The 16,112-nt window shown below is 34.7% G+C and overlaps 1 protein-coding gene across 1 annotated transcript in view; it reads left to right on the top strand.

Moving 5' to 3' along the window:
- The window catches only part of EPC2 (enhancer of polycomb homolog 2), a 109,139-nt gene that overhangs the window by 91,630 nt on the left and 1,397 nt on the right, over positions 1-16,112 (top strand). Inside the window, exons 8-13 of the mRNA XM_081243075.1 lie at positions 1,590-1,679; positions 2,974-3,119; positions 3,229-3,572; positions 12,492-12,628; positions 13,804-13,963; positions 14,903-15,236. Coding sequence (XP_081099201.1) covers positions 1,590-1,679; positions 2,974-3,119; positions 3,229-3,572; positions 12,492-12,628; positions 13,804-13,963; positions 14,903-15,236 — 1,211 coding nt within the window. The remainder of the gene's footprint in view (positions 1-1,589; positions 1,680-2,973; positions 3,120-3,228; positions 3,573-12,491; positions 12,629-13,803; positions 13,964-14,902; positions 15,237-16,112) is intronic.

Here is a 16,112-nt window from a genome sequence, read left to right as displayed (position 1 = left end):
TTCAGTGAGGCAGCTATTTAGAATGTAGCTCTTACAAAATCAGGATTTTATTGATAAAAAGATAATTAAAATAATATATGCTTCTTCTTTGTCCAATAAACAAGAACAAAGGAATAGGGAGCCTTAAGAGAACAAGCATTTTAACCAGACTTCTCCAACTGATTTGCAGCAGAGCAGAATAAAAACCCAGTCTCTTCTCGATCATGCTTCTGATTCTCCTAACATCAGCTCTCTCTTCCTATGTCTCAGACCAAATCCTGGAATCCCCTCCTGGGGTAGTCAGGAGGAAGGGATGGAAAAAATTTCTGAGGCTTTGTGACACTTCCTGTATATATTTTAAAGGAGGTAGATGATTTGTAAAGGAATCAAAGTTTAAAATTCACATTTGGGATTTCCTTTCAAATTTCAGGTTTGGGTTTGGTTCCCCAGGAAGAAGAATTAGCCCCAGCTTACTATTTCTGTGTCTCCCCCATAGTGTTGGTGGAGGTATATTGGAACCTCAAACAAATGCCTTTCTCCCCTGGATGACCCTGCTCAGTGGTAATTACCACAGTTTGGAAATAATGTGGAGAAAGCATTTTTCCTCTCAAAATAGGAAGAGAGGGATTCGTGAGGTAATTTGCAAGTAAATATGGTTGAGTCAGCGTTGTCAGAAAAAGAGATGTACTCCAAAGTGAAATTGCGAGACAACTGAAACTTAAGTACTAAAACTTTTTTTTTTTATTTTAACCATTATGGGTAGAAATTTACCTAAACCATACTATTTCCCTGCCATATCAGAGTATATTTGTATTTCATTTAATCTGTTTTTGATGACATTTATAAAGTTTGCTGTTGTATAATATATCAGTGCTGCCCTAGAGGTCCACTCAGATTATGTAGGGATATTTGACCTAGTATCACTTGGTCCTATGCTTTTTAATATGTGACAGCTTTTGGAAAGTCTTTATTCTTTTGCTGTCAGGTGGTGGGCTTAGTACTTCTCTCTGCAACCAGTCTGCTTACCTTTTAGCGGGTCCTCTTTCCTCTTTTGATTCTCTGCTTCTGAGCTGCTAAATTTAAAAGTGATTTATAAAAATGAGTGGGGAAATAAGGGACTCCCCTTTGAGTGAAATGTATGACCTTTTTGGCTTTTGGGGATGGGAGGCTATTCATAAACCTTTTTTATCTTCCTAGTTTGGGGCTTTATTATAGAGAAATAAAGTTATTGTGTAAAAACATCTCTACTTATAGGTGAAGCATAACTATTATTACAAAGTATTTATGGCCACATACAATATTTACAAAATGTAAATGGGATATATAAAAACCATACTAATTCTTTTTAAGCCTATAACCCTTGCATGTTCAGAAACAGTTAAGCAATAATACCATGTGAACTTACCTGCAAGAACCAGTATATTAAGAATAATGATTTTTAACCATAGAAAAATTTTGCTAATCTTTAAATGTTTTGGGGAATTCACTGCCTATTGTATGTAATATAGGAGTGATTCACTGTTTGTGATCAGATTCTAATTTTAGACCATTACAAAGATTGTTGACTTTTCATAACTCCTAAATGGAATGCTTCATCCCTCTTTTTCTAGGTACCGTCCCCAATATCAGAACCCGAAGAAGAAAATGATCCTGATGGTCCCTGTGCTTTCAGGAGGCGGGCAGGATGCCAGTATTATGCTGTAAGAACTTTATTTTTTGTGGTGTTTTTGTGAACTGGAATTAACAGGTAACTCATGTCAAGGTGACTTAGTCTTGATCTAAAAACAGGCAGTCAATCAGCATTTTTTATTTAATATCCCCTATGCAGATACCAGTAAAAGATGCTCGAAGGTACTGAGTCCTTTCAAAGGAGATCAGAACCCTTTATTGGGAAATTGATAACTGCTCATATTTTAGAAATCTAGCTCACTTTGGGCTTTAACTATAACTTCAGCAGTTACGACAGCTACTCACTATGTCATTGCTGGAGTTAGGTGAGCCCAGAATCTCTAATGGAACCCTAGATGGCTGATGAGTGTTTATTAAAATTTACTTTTGGGCAAGCCCATCTTTTCCATACAAATCTAGTAAGTATCAAACATAAAGGAATCATTTTTAAACCTCCCCTATGGCAATATATTGTCAAATAATTATATTCATAACTTTTTGTCCCACTTAGAAAATGCTTTGTGCTGTTAAGTCAAGTTTTGGTGCAGATTATATCAAGGAATGATCCTCACTCCCAGATGCTAAGGTTTCAAGTAAGGTGTAACGATGGAGTAGTGAGGATGGCTCTCATATATGGCTTTTGGAGACCTTTTGTCTTGTTGCATTATGGTAAACATATACACTTATAGCTTTTTCAGGGGTGTGTGTGTGTGTGTGTGTGTGTGTGTGTGTGTATGTGTGTATGTATGTAATGTAGGAGAGGTGTAGAGAATTGTTTATAAGTTATGTGTTTGAGAAAAAGGAGACAGAAAGTGGTAACATAGAAAAATAGAATGCTAGAAGAAGTAGGAAGGCAAAGAAATGGACTGTATGTTCTTACAAGTAAAGAGGAAGTATGAATTTGACCCATGCATACCTTCTTGAAGTGCAATTTTTACTCCAAAAAATTTCCTTCTAGTTTATCTCTGTAGGAAGTCTATAAATTACTAACTTCATTATCTCTACTTTTCTATATAAATGTTAAAAGCCACATTATTCTTTAAAGATATATTTCTTTTAAAATATAATATTATCTTAAATGTATTTGTAGTCATAAACTAAATTTAGTTTGAGTTATTTTGATGAATGAACTTTTAAGTCAGTTTTATAGAATTTTACCTGGTTAGTATTTAAACCCTAATTTTAAAGTTTTATATCTAAATTTTAATTGCTCTGCTAATGCTGTAGTTACTTTATTTTTATCATGATTTAACTTTTCTTCATTTCAGAATCATTCCATGAGGTTTTTTTTTTTTAATTTTTTATTTATTTATTTATTTTTTGCAGCCTCGTTTGGACCAAACTAACCATTCATTTGAAAATTCAGAATTGGTAGATTTGGATAAGTTGAGATACAGGCATTGCCTTACAATGCTCACAGTCCCGAGAAGATGTATAGGATTTGCAAGGAGGCGAATTGGCAGAGGTGGAAGGTAAACTATTTGTTTTGACCTGGTTTTTGTTTACAATCTGGAAGGGAAGGTATAAAGAAAATGTTATTAAGTTCTTCTAGGTAATATTTGGCTTTATATTGCTTTTCAGGGTCATAATGGACCGGATATCCACAGAACATGACCCAGTCCTGAAACAGATAGACCCTGAAATGCTGAATGGTTTTTCAAGCGCTTCCCAAACTATAGACTTCTCTTCTAATTTCTCTCGGACCAATGCTTCCAATAAACATTGTGAAAATAGACTTTCCCTTTCTCAAATATTAAGCAATATCAGATCATGTCGACTACAGTGTTTCCAGCCAAGGCTACTAAATTTACAGGACAGTGATAGTGAAGAATGTACCTCAAGAAAACCAGGGCAGACTGTGAACAATAAAAGAGTTTCTGCAGCATCTGTAGCTTTATTGAACACCAGCAAGAATGGCATATCAGGTAAGTTGTCAGTTTGTTAAAAGTATATCCTCTTCTCCTTAATTTTTCATTATCCACTAAATAGACTCTCAGGGTGAATTTTTTTTTTTTATTAGTTTCTGCTTTCTAACAAAGCGAATCAGTCATACATATACATCTGTTCCCACATCCCTTCCCTCATGCATCTCCCTCCCTCCCTCCCACCCTCCCCATCCCACCCCTCCAGGCGGTCACAAAGCACCGAGCTGATCTCCCTGTGCTCTGCGGCTGCTTCCCACTATCTATCTAGCTTACGTTTGGTAGTGTATATATGTCCATGCCTCTCTTTCGCTTTGTCACAGCTTATCTCAGGGTGAATTTTGAAGGTTTATTTTCATGATCCTACCGAGGACCTACTACATTTTTTTCCAGCCTAAGAAACTAAACTCTATTATTGTGGTTCACATTTTAACCCAAATGTCCTAACTGATACCTATATAACCACTGGCGTGTATTTTGAATGTGTGTGCCTGGTATGGTGACTGTGTAGGCACAATGCATAAGGAATTCCCTATGGGCAAAGTGGTTATAAGCTGCTGTCAGATCATCATAGCACAATACTGTCTGCTTTTGTTACAGAAAATTTTCATTTTATTGTATTCACTTTTTAACATTTTATTGTAGTAAGCATTGCTTCTCAGGAGTACCATTAAAAGTTTTCTTTCTGGAAAATGATTTTTAAAGAGGTTCCCTATGAATAGTTGTAATTTTGGTCTGATAACTTACCTCTCTAATTGAGATTGGAAAGTTTTTTTCCTCTTAAGAGACATTGTATTCAAATTAATATTCATAGGCATTGTAAAATAATGTATAACATCTAGAGGATCTAAAATGTAATTTTGATTTGTTTTCTTCTGTGGATAGTCTTCTCTTTATCACATGTATACAAGTATGTATAATTTATAAGTGTCTTTGTAATGTATACATTGCAAAAAAATGTGTGGTATCCAGAGGCAAAGCTAGATGTGGCTTGGCTTATACTGTTGATATTCTTTCTTTCTCTAAAATGTACATATTTCTAAATTATTTCCTAGATGGTGCATTTTAGTATGCAAAATTGTTACGTTAAACTTCTTCAAAGTGATTTTAAATCATTTTAGGTTGACATTTGGTCTCAATAGTGTTCCGTCTTTCTTAATTACTGAACTGTTTATTTTCAGACTTGACTTAGACATTTATCTATTTAAAGGTTTTTGTTATGGAAAATTGGATTTGTTTGAATGATTGGAAGGTGGCATATCATTTCTCCAAATTAGTTGGTTAATTTTCTCCCAAACGAATTTAGGTAAGGAAAATGGCATCCCGTTATATAAAGTTCATGAGTCTGTGAAGTTTAATGACCTTTTGAAGCTCAAATGGATAAATACCTATTATGACTTCAGGTTGCAGGATTCTTAGAAATCTAAAAATAGTAGGAAGTTGACGAATATTAGGTCAAATCTTTTTTTGAGCCAACTCTAAGACATTGTTCAAATTATTTAACTTAACTGGAATTCCTGTACCAAAAATTACTCACAATAGTTTTTGCCAAAAAGTGAGTTTAAAAACATCATATATAGGCATTTATAATTAGATTTGACCATAGATTGAATTTTTCCTCTACCGATGAATACCATAACAAAAAAGTGATTTTAATAGTTCCTTCTTAAGTTGAATATGGCCAAATATTTGCAGCTTTCTACTGTACATTCCTGATACACTCCAGGTCTATGTGACTCGACTGTTTTCCAGAAAATGTTTGTTGAGCATGTTATTGTATCATCAGTACTCTGTATGTATGGATTCAGAATCTAACGTAAATAATTCCATACAATCAGTTCTAGAATTTTATGACACTACCATATATCAGCATAAAATAAGCATTTAAAGTATTATTTTAGGCATGCATGCACTTCTCAGGGAACTTAAATCACAAATATGCAATGCTAACATCGTAGATAATAAGACTTTTTTTATTTTTGCCTTTCCCCTACCATCAGAAAAAAAATAGTAGTTTTGGTCTCTGTAATTTTTCCTGCCTTATGTTTATGTATGTTATGTAATGGTACTACGTCTCAACTTAGTACCATTTCTTTCTTCCCTTAAAAAAGTTCAAGGTTTGAGCAACAGCTAAGCTACATTAGAATCAATGTTTTAGAATCAGGTCTTTCAAATATGTATTTAATTATTTATTACTAGAGTAAAGGATTTTGTTCAAGTTTTTTCTCTGCTAACTATGACCCTCTAGTCATTGAGGCCACAAGGTGTTTTGTTTTTAACAAATTTCTTTTGTTTCAAAATATTAGGCACGATGTGTAAATTCATAATGAAACAAGTCTTTTTAACAGCAGTTTTGTAAACAACTGAAAAGCTATGGCAGTATTTTTGTTTGTATGGGGCGCGCCATGCCTCATGCGGGATCTTAATTCCCCTACCAGGGATCAAACCTGGTCCCACAGCAGTGAAAGTGCGGGGTCCTAACCACTGGATTGCCAGGGAGTTCGCCCGTGGCAGTTTTAAGTACCCACCTGTACCAGTTATATTCATTACATAGTTTCTCAGTTCTGGATAGATCATTTTAAGTGGATTCAGTTATAATTCAGTAAATATTGATAGAAATTCCTTTTCTACCTAAAGAGAAGGTTATAGGAATTTTTTTTTTTTTTTTTTTTTTTTTTTTTGCGGTAGGCGGGCCTCTCACTGTTGTGGCCTCTCCCCTTGCAGAGCACAGGCTCCGGACGCGCAGGCTCAGCAGCCATGGCTCACGGGCCCAGCCGCTCCGCGGCATGTGGGATCTTCCCAGACCGGGGCACGAACCCGTGTCCCCTGCATCGGCAGGCGGACTCTCAACCACTGCGCCACCAGGGAAGCCCTAGGAATTTTTTAAGTTATATTTTTATATTTGATGAATATGTACAAAAGAATTGAATCTTCATATATTTGGTTTCTTTTAATCTGTGTGTCTAACACTTTTGCCTTCTGCTTACCCTTCGTGGACTTGATCAGGAGAGCATGCATGTCTTTAAGAGTAACAGGACTGATATTTGTCAGTTACCTGGCAGAGTCAAGTACTGAGTTTTCTGTTTCACAGCTGGGAAATCCCGGCAAATAAAGGGTTTAATCAGAAATAGAAACCTGACATATATACATATATACACTATTGATACTATGTATAAAATAGATAACTAATGAGAACCTACTGTATAGCACAGGGAACTCTACTCAGTGCTCTGTGGTGACCTAAATGGGAAGGAAATCCAAAAAAGAGGGGATATGTATACGTATATACGTATATGTACATGTATATACGTATACGTATAGCTGATTCTCTTTGCTGTACAGTAGAAACTAATGCAACATTGTAAAGCAACTATACTCCAATAAAAATTTTAAAAATAAATAAATAATGGGGGAAAAAAGAAATAGAAACCTGATATACTTGACAATAATATTTATTTGTATCACAAGTTCCTTAGTTCTTTAAAAAAAAAAAAAAAAACCTTGAACTTGAGGGCCAATGGCCAAGTATTTTCTTACTTTTATGTTGTTCATAACCCAGTTAATGTTTTTCAAGTCATAATCCCTGTGTCCTGAATGTATTCTAATTATTATTTTCGTTACGGTACTGAATGGACTTAAAGGGAAACAAATAGAACTGTGTGTCGTAGTTATTAGTAAGAACTAAAACTAAAGACTTCATTTAGTTAACTGTTAAATAAAAGTATGTTTTCTTAATTGAAAATCTCTTCTCAAAGAATAGAAGCAGGACAGAAAGGAAAGATAGATGTGCTGAACATAGCAAGTGGATAACCAAGGAAAATTAAGTTTATACATAATTATTTAGGATCTAATATATGCAAAGCACTATGTTAAGTGTTTAAAAGTTGCAGAGTTTTAGAAGACAATAATCCTTACCTTCAAGGAGCTTATACATGGATTATACATGACAGATATTATATTCTTTATATAAATAGGTGGTAAGGTTTTCAGTCATTTGAAACTGCAGTATTTATTCTTTTGAGATACTATTCTTAAATCCTAACCTTAAGCAAATATATTTCACACCTAAAAGCATTGCTTGTTCAGAGTTGAAGGGCCGGATTAATTTGCTTTTTTTTTTTTTTTTTTTAGCATCTTTAAGGATTAATTTACTTTTAATCTTGGTTTAGGCTAATGTATGGTTGCAAATTAACATGTTTTTTCTTTTCTCATTTGTCTTATATACTGAATAGATAGATACCAGCAACTCTTCTTGAAGCTTTTGACCAGCTTCAAATATCTTAATATTACCAGTTTGTAAAATCAGCAACATTTTGGGCAGTTTTCCAAGAGAAATTCCTGGTTTTTAATTTTTCCAGTGTCTTTTCCTATTCTTTTTTAAATTGCCATAAAATGTTTGCAAGCATAAAAGTTTTAAGAAAGGTAAAACTATGTTTTTAACAACTAGCTAAGGTACTCACAAGGATTTATTTTTTTAGTTAGGGTCACTTCTAAGGGTGGGAAATGGATTCAGACTTCAGGAGTTTAAAAGATTTTAGTTCGACTGCTAAAGGAAATAATATTGAAATTTCAGTTATAACTATTTAGCTTGGATGTCGGAAGTTTAAATGGATCTTTAGTCTGTTTTCTTTATTTTCACATCTCCTTTGTTCCTCATTCCCCACCCCCTTCACCCTCTCACCTCCCATCTTCACCCTCATTATTATCCCCACAGTTTTGCAGTTTATTCATTAGTTACATTATAGGATGTGTAGTCTTGGACACACAGGTAATGTTGTCTTTCATGGATTGGAAGATTTGTCCTCAGAGTAGCTCCAGTGTTTTTATGTGAACTTTTACCTGATTCCTTGCTATGACCTAGAAGGTTTAAAATAGGATCTCTCTCCCCCTCCATATAGCCCCAGATCTAGCTTTTAAAACAAACAAAACTTGCGTATAGTCAGCATTGCTTCAACAAAGCATGTATTAAAACTTTTATAACAAAGACCTGCCTGGTAGGTGAAGAAGTGCTGAATGATATGTTAATTTCGACTTTTAGATAATCTTTACTACCACATTAAATGTTCTTCATTAAGCTACAAAAACTTGGTCTAAGCTAGTGTTTTTAAAAATGCATGGCTTCCCAAGAATACATCATCTTAGCCCACTTTGAGAAACACTGAATTAAAAGTTAAAAGATTATATTTTAAAAAGGCAGCAGGTACAAGCACAAAAATCATATGTTTATATTCTGTTGTGGGGTGGTCATCCAGAAAATACAGAATGTGTTTTGATTAGATTTTTCTTTTTATTAGTTTATCAATGAAACATCAATACAAAGGTGACAAATACTTGTAAAGATTTCACACATACTCAAGAATATATTCTCCATGGGTCCAAGTTTAAGGAACAGTGATCTAGGGCTTTATAATCAATACACCAGTGTAAAATCTAGTGGATATAACTAGAGTATGTTTTTGATGGATCACTGTCAGATTATGAGAGGGAAAGGTGTTGAGGGACCAACCTAGCAGAACCACCTTATAGGAACCACATGCCTGAAAGGTGAAGAAAGAAATGAGGGATGCCTAGGATCTTTGAAAACAGAATCAACATTCTAAGGATGGTGACAAGTGTTCTAAGACAAAGTACATGGATTCATCTGAGGAGTAAATCAGACAGATAAACCCAAGATAGGTAAAGAGCCAGGTATGAAGATAGCCAGCAACGTTAGAGGCTTTAGTGAAAAACAAACTGTCAGTTATATACACAAAATATTTAGAAATGCAAGTGTGTTACTAATGTACAGAATGACATATTTGCATACGTAAAAGGGGAAATTCTGTAATATGTGACCTATTAGAATGTGTTACCCAGGGAGATTTGCAAAACTCCTTACTTAGGGAAAGGAACACTTCCTGTCTGTCTGGAATAGTGAAATATTGCCTTCACAAAACAATCAGAGTGTGGTTACTTTTAAACTGACAGGACTTGGAGGTGTGGGGTAGGGGAGATGGATGACCAGCATGGATTTTACTTTTAAGCTAGCAACTCATGAGAGCAACTAGTAGAAAGAACTTGGCTTGGCCCTAAGCAAGAGAAGCAGATATCGTTTCTCTTTTCATACATTCCCACTTCCCCTTTATGCCACTACCACCCATCCATAGCTGGACCCCTATTCTGTATCTCATTCCTAAAGAGATGTCTTCACACTGTTAAGTATGACCTTTTCCTGGTGTTATTTTAATGCTTGCCTCTTGATAACTCAAAGCCAATGTAAGAAATAAATTTCTTATGGAAGTATTTCAGTAATTTATGAAAGGAAAAATAATTAGTGGAGAAGGTGCTTTCAATCAAATTACCATCCTCCACCTACTAGTAAGTCAACCCTGAAGATGATAATTCAATACTGTGTCTGTGTCATTAAAACCATACATTTCTTACCATTTTCCACTTACCCTAACAAAATGAAAGAGGTCAGGGAGGATTTTTCGCATGTGTTCCAATTCTGTGTCATGATTACTAATTGCTATTTTTGTCTAAAAGTGTTTAATGCTCTAGAAAATTCTGAATGGGGAACGTAAGCATTTTTCAAGCACAAAACACCTTTTAGTAAAAAAAGAACTAGATGTCAAGAATGAATCCAACATGCTGAGCTTGTGGTGAGGGGGAGGAGGGAAAAAATGAATGTAATATTTTAAGCATATCCATATTTTGGAATTAAGTTTTTTATCAGTGGTTTTCAACTAATAACAGAATCAGGGATGAGAATTTTGGTATCAAAGTCAGCCTGAGTTTTAAAAAGTTAGGCAACACTTGAACATTAATTTGAGTAATTTCAGTTGCATCTTGGTTGGGATTTTATGTGTTTTCTTTGGGGAAAAGGATGGGGTTCCTGAGCAAATTAATGGTTTCAACAAGTCAGGGCAGTAAGTAGACGTATCCCCCCAGAAAATAGGAAGTTTTATTAGCATCCCTTTTTAATAGCTACATAAAGTGATCATCTTTTTATAAAAGCAAGTAGAATACCTCTAGTTGGCAACACTTTGTTAGCTAGTGACTACTAACCAAAAGTAATTTTTTTATTAAAAGAATACAATTTGTTCTTTCTAGTAATTCATATGTATACTTTATTCTGATTGGTAAGATTTTATAATTGTCTGACTTAAAAGCTTTTGGAAAAAGAAAAGATTCTCATTTCTCTCTCAATTTTTAAATAGCTATTAAAAGTGTATTCTCTTTATTTGGTTTATTCCTCACTTAAAATTAACCACTGTGACTTCTCACATTTTCATCACAACATAAACCTCAGCTCTGGACAAACATAACGCTGAATTTGAGGGAGTAGACCATACACCAGATTCCAAGTCCATTTCTTTTGAATTGGTATGCTGTTTATATACATAGGACTTAAACAGATTTATTTGGATTTAACTTAAGATTTTCCTTCCTGGCTTTGTATCTAATAAACTATTTTTCATCTCTTTCCCAAGGTTTTCAAACAGCTGGAAATTCATGAATACTTCACATTTTCATTTCATTTTGAAGATTTTAAATTTAGAATTAAAAATTTTTTTCATCTAAAACTAGAACACTTGCAGTGAACTTAACATGTGCAAAGAAAGACATTTGATTTTGTTGGTAATTCAGTAAGATAACTAATGTGTACTTCAAAAATACAGGTAATAGTAAAATTTTAGAGTGAGCACTATCATAGGCCCAGGTTTTTTAATCTTCTAAAAATAAAATTGCTATCTCAGAACTGTTTTTTCCTGATAGTCCAGTACTAATTTTAATGATAACATTGTAGAACAGAAATGAAGGTATATGTAACGCTTTGTCCATCTCTGGGGCCTAATTCCGTTTTCATAGAAAATAAGCTGTACTTTGCATAACTTGTTATATGTCTATTTTATCATCAAAAATTTTTTTTAAATTTCTCAGTCATGATCCTACTAAATGGAAAACTTGAGGACGGGGGCTAGTTAAGTAACATAGGTTGAAGGTATATAGTCTCCTATCTAAACTCCTTCAGGTCATATTGATTAGATAGCTAGATTACATTTAAAGGTTGACTCATATTAGTTGGTATTTCTTTATATGTATCGTTTCTTCCTAACTACACTGTAGGAGTTTATAGCAGGGACCCTCTTTTTAATTTATTTTTTCCCTGTATTCATTCTTAACTCTTAATGCAGCACTTTTCATCATAGATAGTAAATACTTGTTGATTAAGTGAAATAGTTGGGAGAGAGGAAAGAAAGAAGTAAAGAAAAATAGAGTAAAATTACTCTAGTAGTACATGTATTCTGATGTGATTTAATGTTTTGTGGCTCTAGTAACATACTGACTTCTGTGGAGATAGCTTTGTGTCCTCTAAATCAGTTTATCAGTGATCTCCTTAAATATCAGTGGTGAATGAAAGTTTGTTTACATTTCTTTGAAAAAAGTGTTTCTTATTGTAACTTTTTCTTAAGTAATTTTTTAAATAAAAGTTTTAAATGTCTTCTTTTTATTTGACATTTAGTAACTTTTAACAGTTGGTAACAGCATAGTTGATTACATCTGAGGATGCTGAACACTTCTCTGATTTCCAGCCCGTGTTTTTATAGATAGGACTTATTTTAGACATCAAATCTATTGGCTTAAACTATGGTTTAAGTCTGAATAAAAGGGAGAATCCTTATATTTGAACTACGTTATACAGTAAAATCTACATATAGGAACTTTTTTAGCATGTGATATTAGAAGGTCATAGATATTAGCATAAGCCACTTTGGCTGAAAGATCTGTCGTTTTTATTCAGTTCTTTGCTGCTGATGTATATTGTGATTTGAAATTGCTTTTCATCTTAATCGTGGAATAACTTCATATTGTATTCTACTTGTGTTGTTAAAGGTACTTTAAAACATATGTATTTCTAAAATTAATGTCCTTTTCCAGTGACAGGGGGTATCACAGAAGAGCAATTTCAGACTCATCAACAGCAGTTAGTTCAAATGCAAAGGCAGCAACTTGCTCAGCTTCAGCAGAAACAGCAATCTCAGCATTCCTCGCAACAGACACATCCAAAAGCACAGGTAAACCTGTCCTTTAATCATGGTTATGTCTATTCCTTTCTTTCATAATTATGTCTTTTTTTGAAAATTTTAGTCAGGTCACAGAAGATAACCTTGTCATTGCCACTCTTGATTCTGGAGATCAAACCTAAGTGTCTTTTCAGTTAATTTACATAATTTTAAGTGACTAGTTTATATTTTATGAGAGGAGCACTAGAGCCAAATATAGTATTTTTAATTTAAGAAAGAAATAAGTACATATTTTTGGAAGGGTTATTAAGAATTCATAGAAGTAATTATATTCTCTTAGAACCATTATCCCCCACGCCTACTCCCCCAGAAATATTTTTGTCAAGGATATGACTATCCTGACTCCTTCCTAACCTGTGCATTTAAGTGCCATGTGAACATGCCCCATGAGCTGAGAGGTAATTGTCTCGACTTGTGCCATAAATCCAGACAACATAGCCCTTTGCCTATTTGAATCACATTTCCCTGAAGAAAAAAAAAATTGCCACTAGGTGAGGTTTTCCTAGGCACCATTAAATGATTGACAGTAGGGATAAGAGTAAAAATACCTTATAAAACTGTATTGCCAGAAGAAAAAAAGCCCTGCCAACACCTTGATATGAGCCTGTAAGACTGATTTTGGACTTCTGGCCTCCAGAACCGTTTGAGAATAAACTTATGTCATTTAAGCCACTAAAAAGCTGTTAGTAACAGCTAAGCAGTTTAATACAGAATCAAAAGGAATATGACCATTCAATTTGCCTTTGTTTGCCTTTTCTGAATCTCAGGTATTTCCAACCTACTGAAACATTAGGCTAAGACACAGTTTTACTTTGGGACAAAAATGACTGTTAGTCATCTCTGTTATTTCATTTTGCCCGTAGTATGTAGACTGTCAAGTATTTTTAATGGCATTCATTAACACTTACTGGTAAAATGAATAGGGCATTAAAGGTGTGGGTTGTTTACTACCCTAGTTCTTTCTCATAAATAATTGCTTCCCAGTTTTTAGTCACTTTCCTGTTTCATATGATGAAAATAGCCTGTGGAGTCCTAGATCTCTTAACCTAAACGCCTGTAACTGTTCAAGATGAAAAAGGCAGCAGCCTCTTGAGTTTGCTCATTTCTTAACATGTTCGTGAACTCATGTCTGAAAAGTTGAGAGTTTAATTTTGTTTATTTTATAGGGCTCAAGCACCTCTGACTGTATGTCTAAAACACTTGACTCAGCCAGCGCCCATTTTGCTGCATCTGCGGTGGTCAGTGCACCCGTTCCAAGTCGCAGTGAGGTAACCAAGGAACAGAGCACTGGCCACAACAACATAAACGGTGTAGTCCAGCCTTCAGGTAAGCCTGTTGTCTCATGTGATACTTACTAGCTCAAAGTTGCAACTCAGTGATTTGAGGTATGGTTTTTGGTTTTCAAATCCAAGGGGAAACATCGTACAAGAAATCAATCTGGACTCTTCATAGTATCTATGGATATGTATGGTGGAATAGCTGGATGTTTTCTAGAATTCACATAGAGCCCGCTCCCTGTTTCCTCCCACCCCCACTGGATTCCTACCTATGTAACACTTCACCCTGCCTCGTTTTATCCACATACTGTCAGTTGCCTCACATCTTAGGAAACACATCGAGCTAATTGCTAACCATCATCGTTGAATCATTTGTACATTTATAAAAAGGCGAAATACAATTTATCAGTAAATTGGAAATTGGGTTTACCTTCCCAGTCTTACATACTCACAGGCCTGCTTTCTCTGACTCCTCCTCATGAAATACAGTGTTGCTGTGAATGTATTTCTGCTGCTTACTACCGAGTCCTCAAAGATTTGCTGTTCCTATCAACCCTCAACTACTGCTCAGACCCTAAGGTTTTCCTCTTGCTTTTACATATACCCATGATTGTGATTGCCCTTCCTTACTGATGTTCTTGCATGTGTAAATTCTAATGGAAGTCCAACCTTCATCTGCACCTGCCCTCAATCTCCAGAGAGGACCTCTCTGTCCTATTATACAGTTTCCAAATACGGAGGCAGCAGAATACTTTGCAAACCCTTTTGTGTAGGCTAGTAGAAAGAGGGTGTCTTTGGGGTTGAAACAGGTGAATATGTTACCAATCAGAAGGTCTCTTTGGAGAGGCCGTTATGTGGAAGGTTAATTTGGTATTTAACTAGATTACAAATGTTTGCATTTCTTTTTATTTTTAAGTTCCTAATTTTTTAAAAAGTTTAATGTCTCATGACTTGAATGGAACGATTTTTTTTTTTCCTTCTTCTTCAGGAACCTCTAAAACATTATACTCCACCAACATGGCTTTATCATCCAGCCCAGGGATTTCAGCTGTACAACTTGTAAGGACAGTTGGCCACACCACTACAAACCACTTAATCCCAGCATTGTGCACAAGCAGTCCTCAAACACTTCCCATGAACAATTCCTGCCTGACAAATGCAGTGCACCTCAATAACGTCAGTGTTGTTTCTCCAGTCAATGTGCATATCAATACACGGACTTCAGCACCATCGCCAACAGCCTTAAAACTTGCCACAGTTGCTGCCAGTATGGACAGAGTGCCAAAGGTTACTCCTAGCAGTGCCATCAGCAGCATAGCAAGGTGTGTGTGTGTGTGTGTGTGTGTGTGTGTGTGTGTTTCAAGTATCATTCTGTCCCTTTCTGCTGGCTATCCTGTGGGAGGAAAAAGACTTTTTTTTTTTTTAACCACTCAAGCAATAGATGTCTTGTCAATTGATTGACGTGCTTTTCAACAGATACTGAATATCTGCTTAGTCTAAGGCTCTGTGACTTAGATCATTTGTTTGAGGTCACTGGTAGGATGTTTAAATGCCAATCAGAACTGTAAAAAAAAAAAAAAAAAAAGGAAAAAAAACCCACATCAACTTGGGAACCATCAAACTGAAAAAATACATCCGTCTATTTTAGAAGCTTCATTTATTCTTCTATTACTTCTTTGTAGTGTAGACAGTCCAGAAGGCTAGAGTTGTTATTAGCTTCCAGAGCTTTAGTTTTCAAATCAAAATTTGTATTTTCTTCAATATTATACACAAAGGGAAAGTAAATTATTCTATATATATTTTTAAATTGAGAATATTCTGGAATTAACTAAATCCATGATAATGTATTTCAGATTTTTCTTTCTATGACACTAATGCGTAAGAATCAAAAAAATTGATTTGCATGGATTAATAACTACATGACCGTAAACCTGTAAAATTAAACTATAGTAGAAAATAATTTAAGTAATATTGTGCTCCAAATGATTATTCTTTTTGAGCATCATATGCTCCATCTATTGTAAAAACACTTGGATTGTCATATGTTATATATTTCATAAGTAATTTACCATTGGCTTCTACTGAAACATTGTGTTAAATTACTGTCTTTCCTAAGTAAATAGTTATAATCAAGTTCTTAGGAATTACTAGGATTTTTTTAGCTGAAGGAAACTTTTCCTCATTCCTGTATAGAAATT

The sequence above is a fragment of the Mesoplodon bidens genome (genome assembly GCF_964165515.1).
Source record: "Mesoplodon bidens genome assembly, chromosome: 8".
Lineage (NCBI taxonomy): Eukaryota > Metazoa > Chordata > Mammalia > Artiodactyla > Ziphiidae > Mesoplodon > Mesoplodon bidens.
This window is presented reverse-complemented; position numbering and strand designations above follow the sequence as displayed.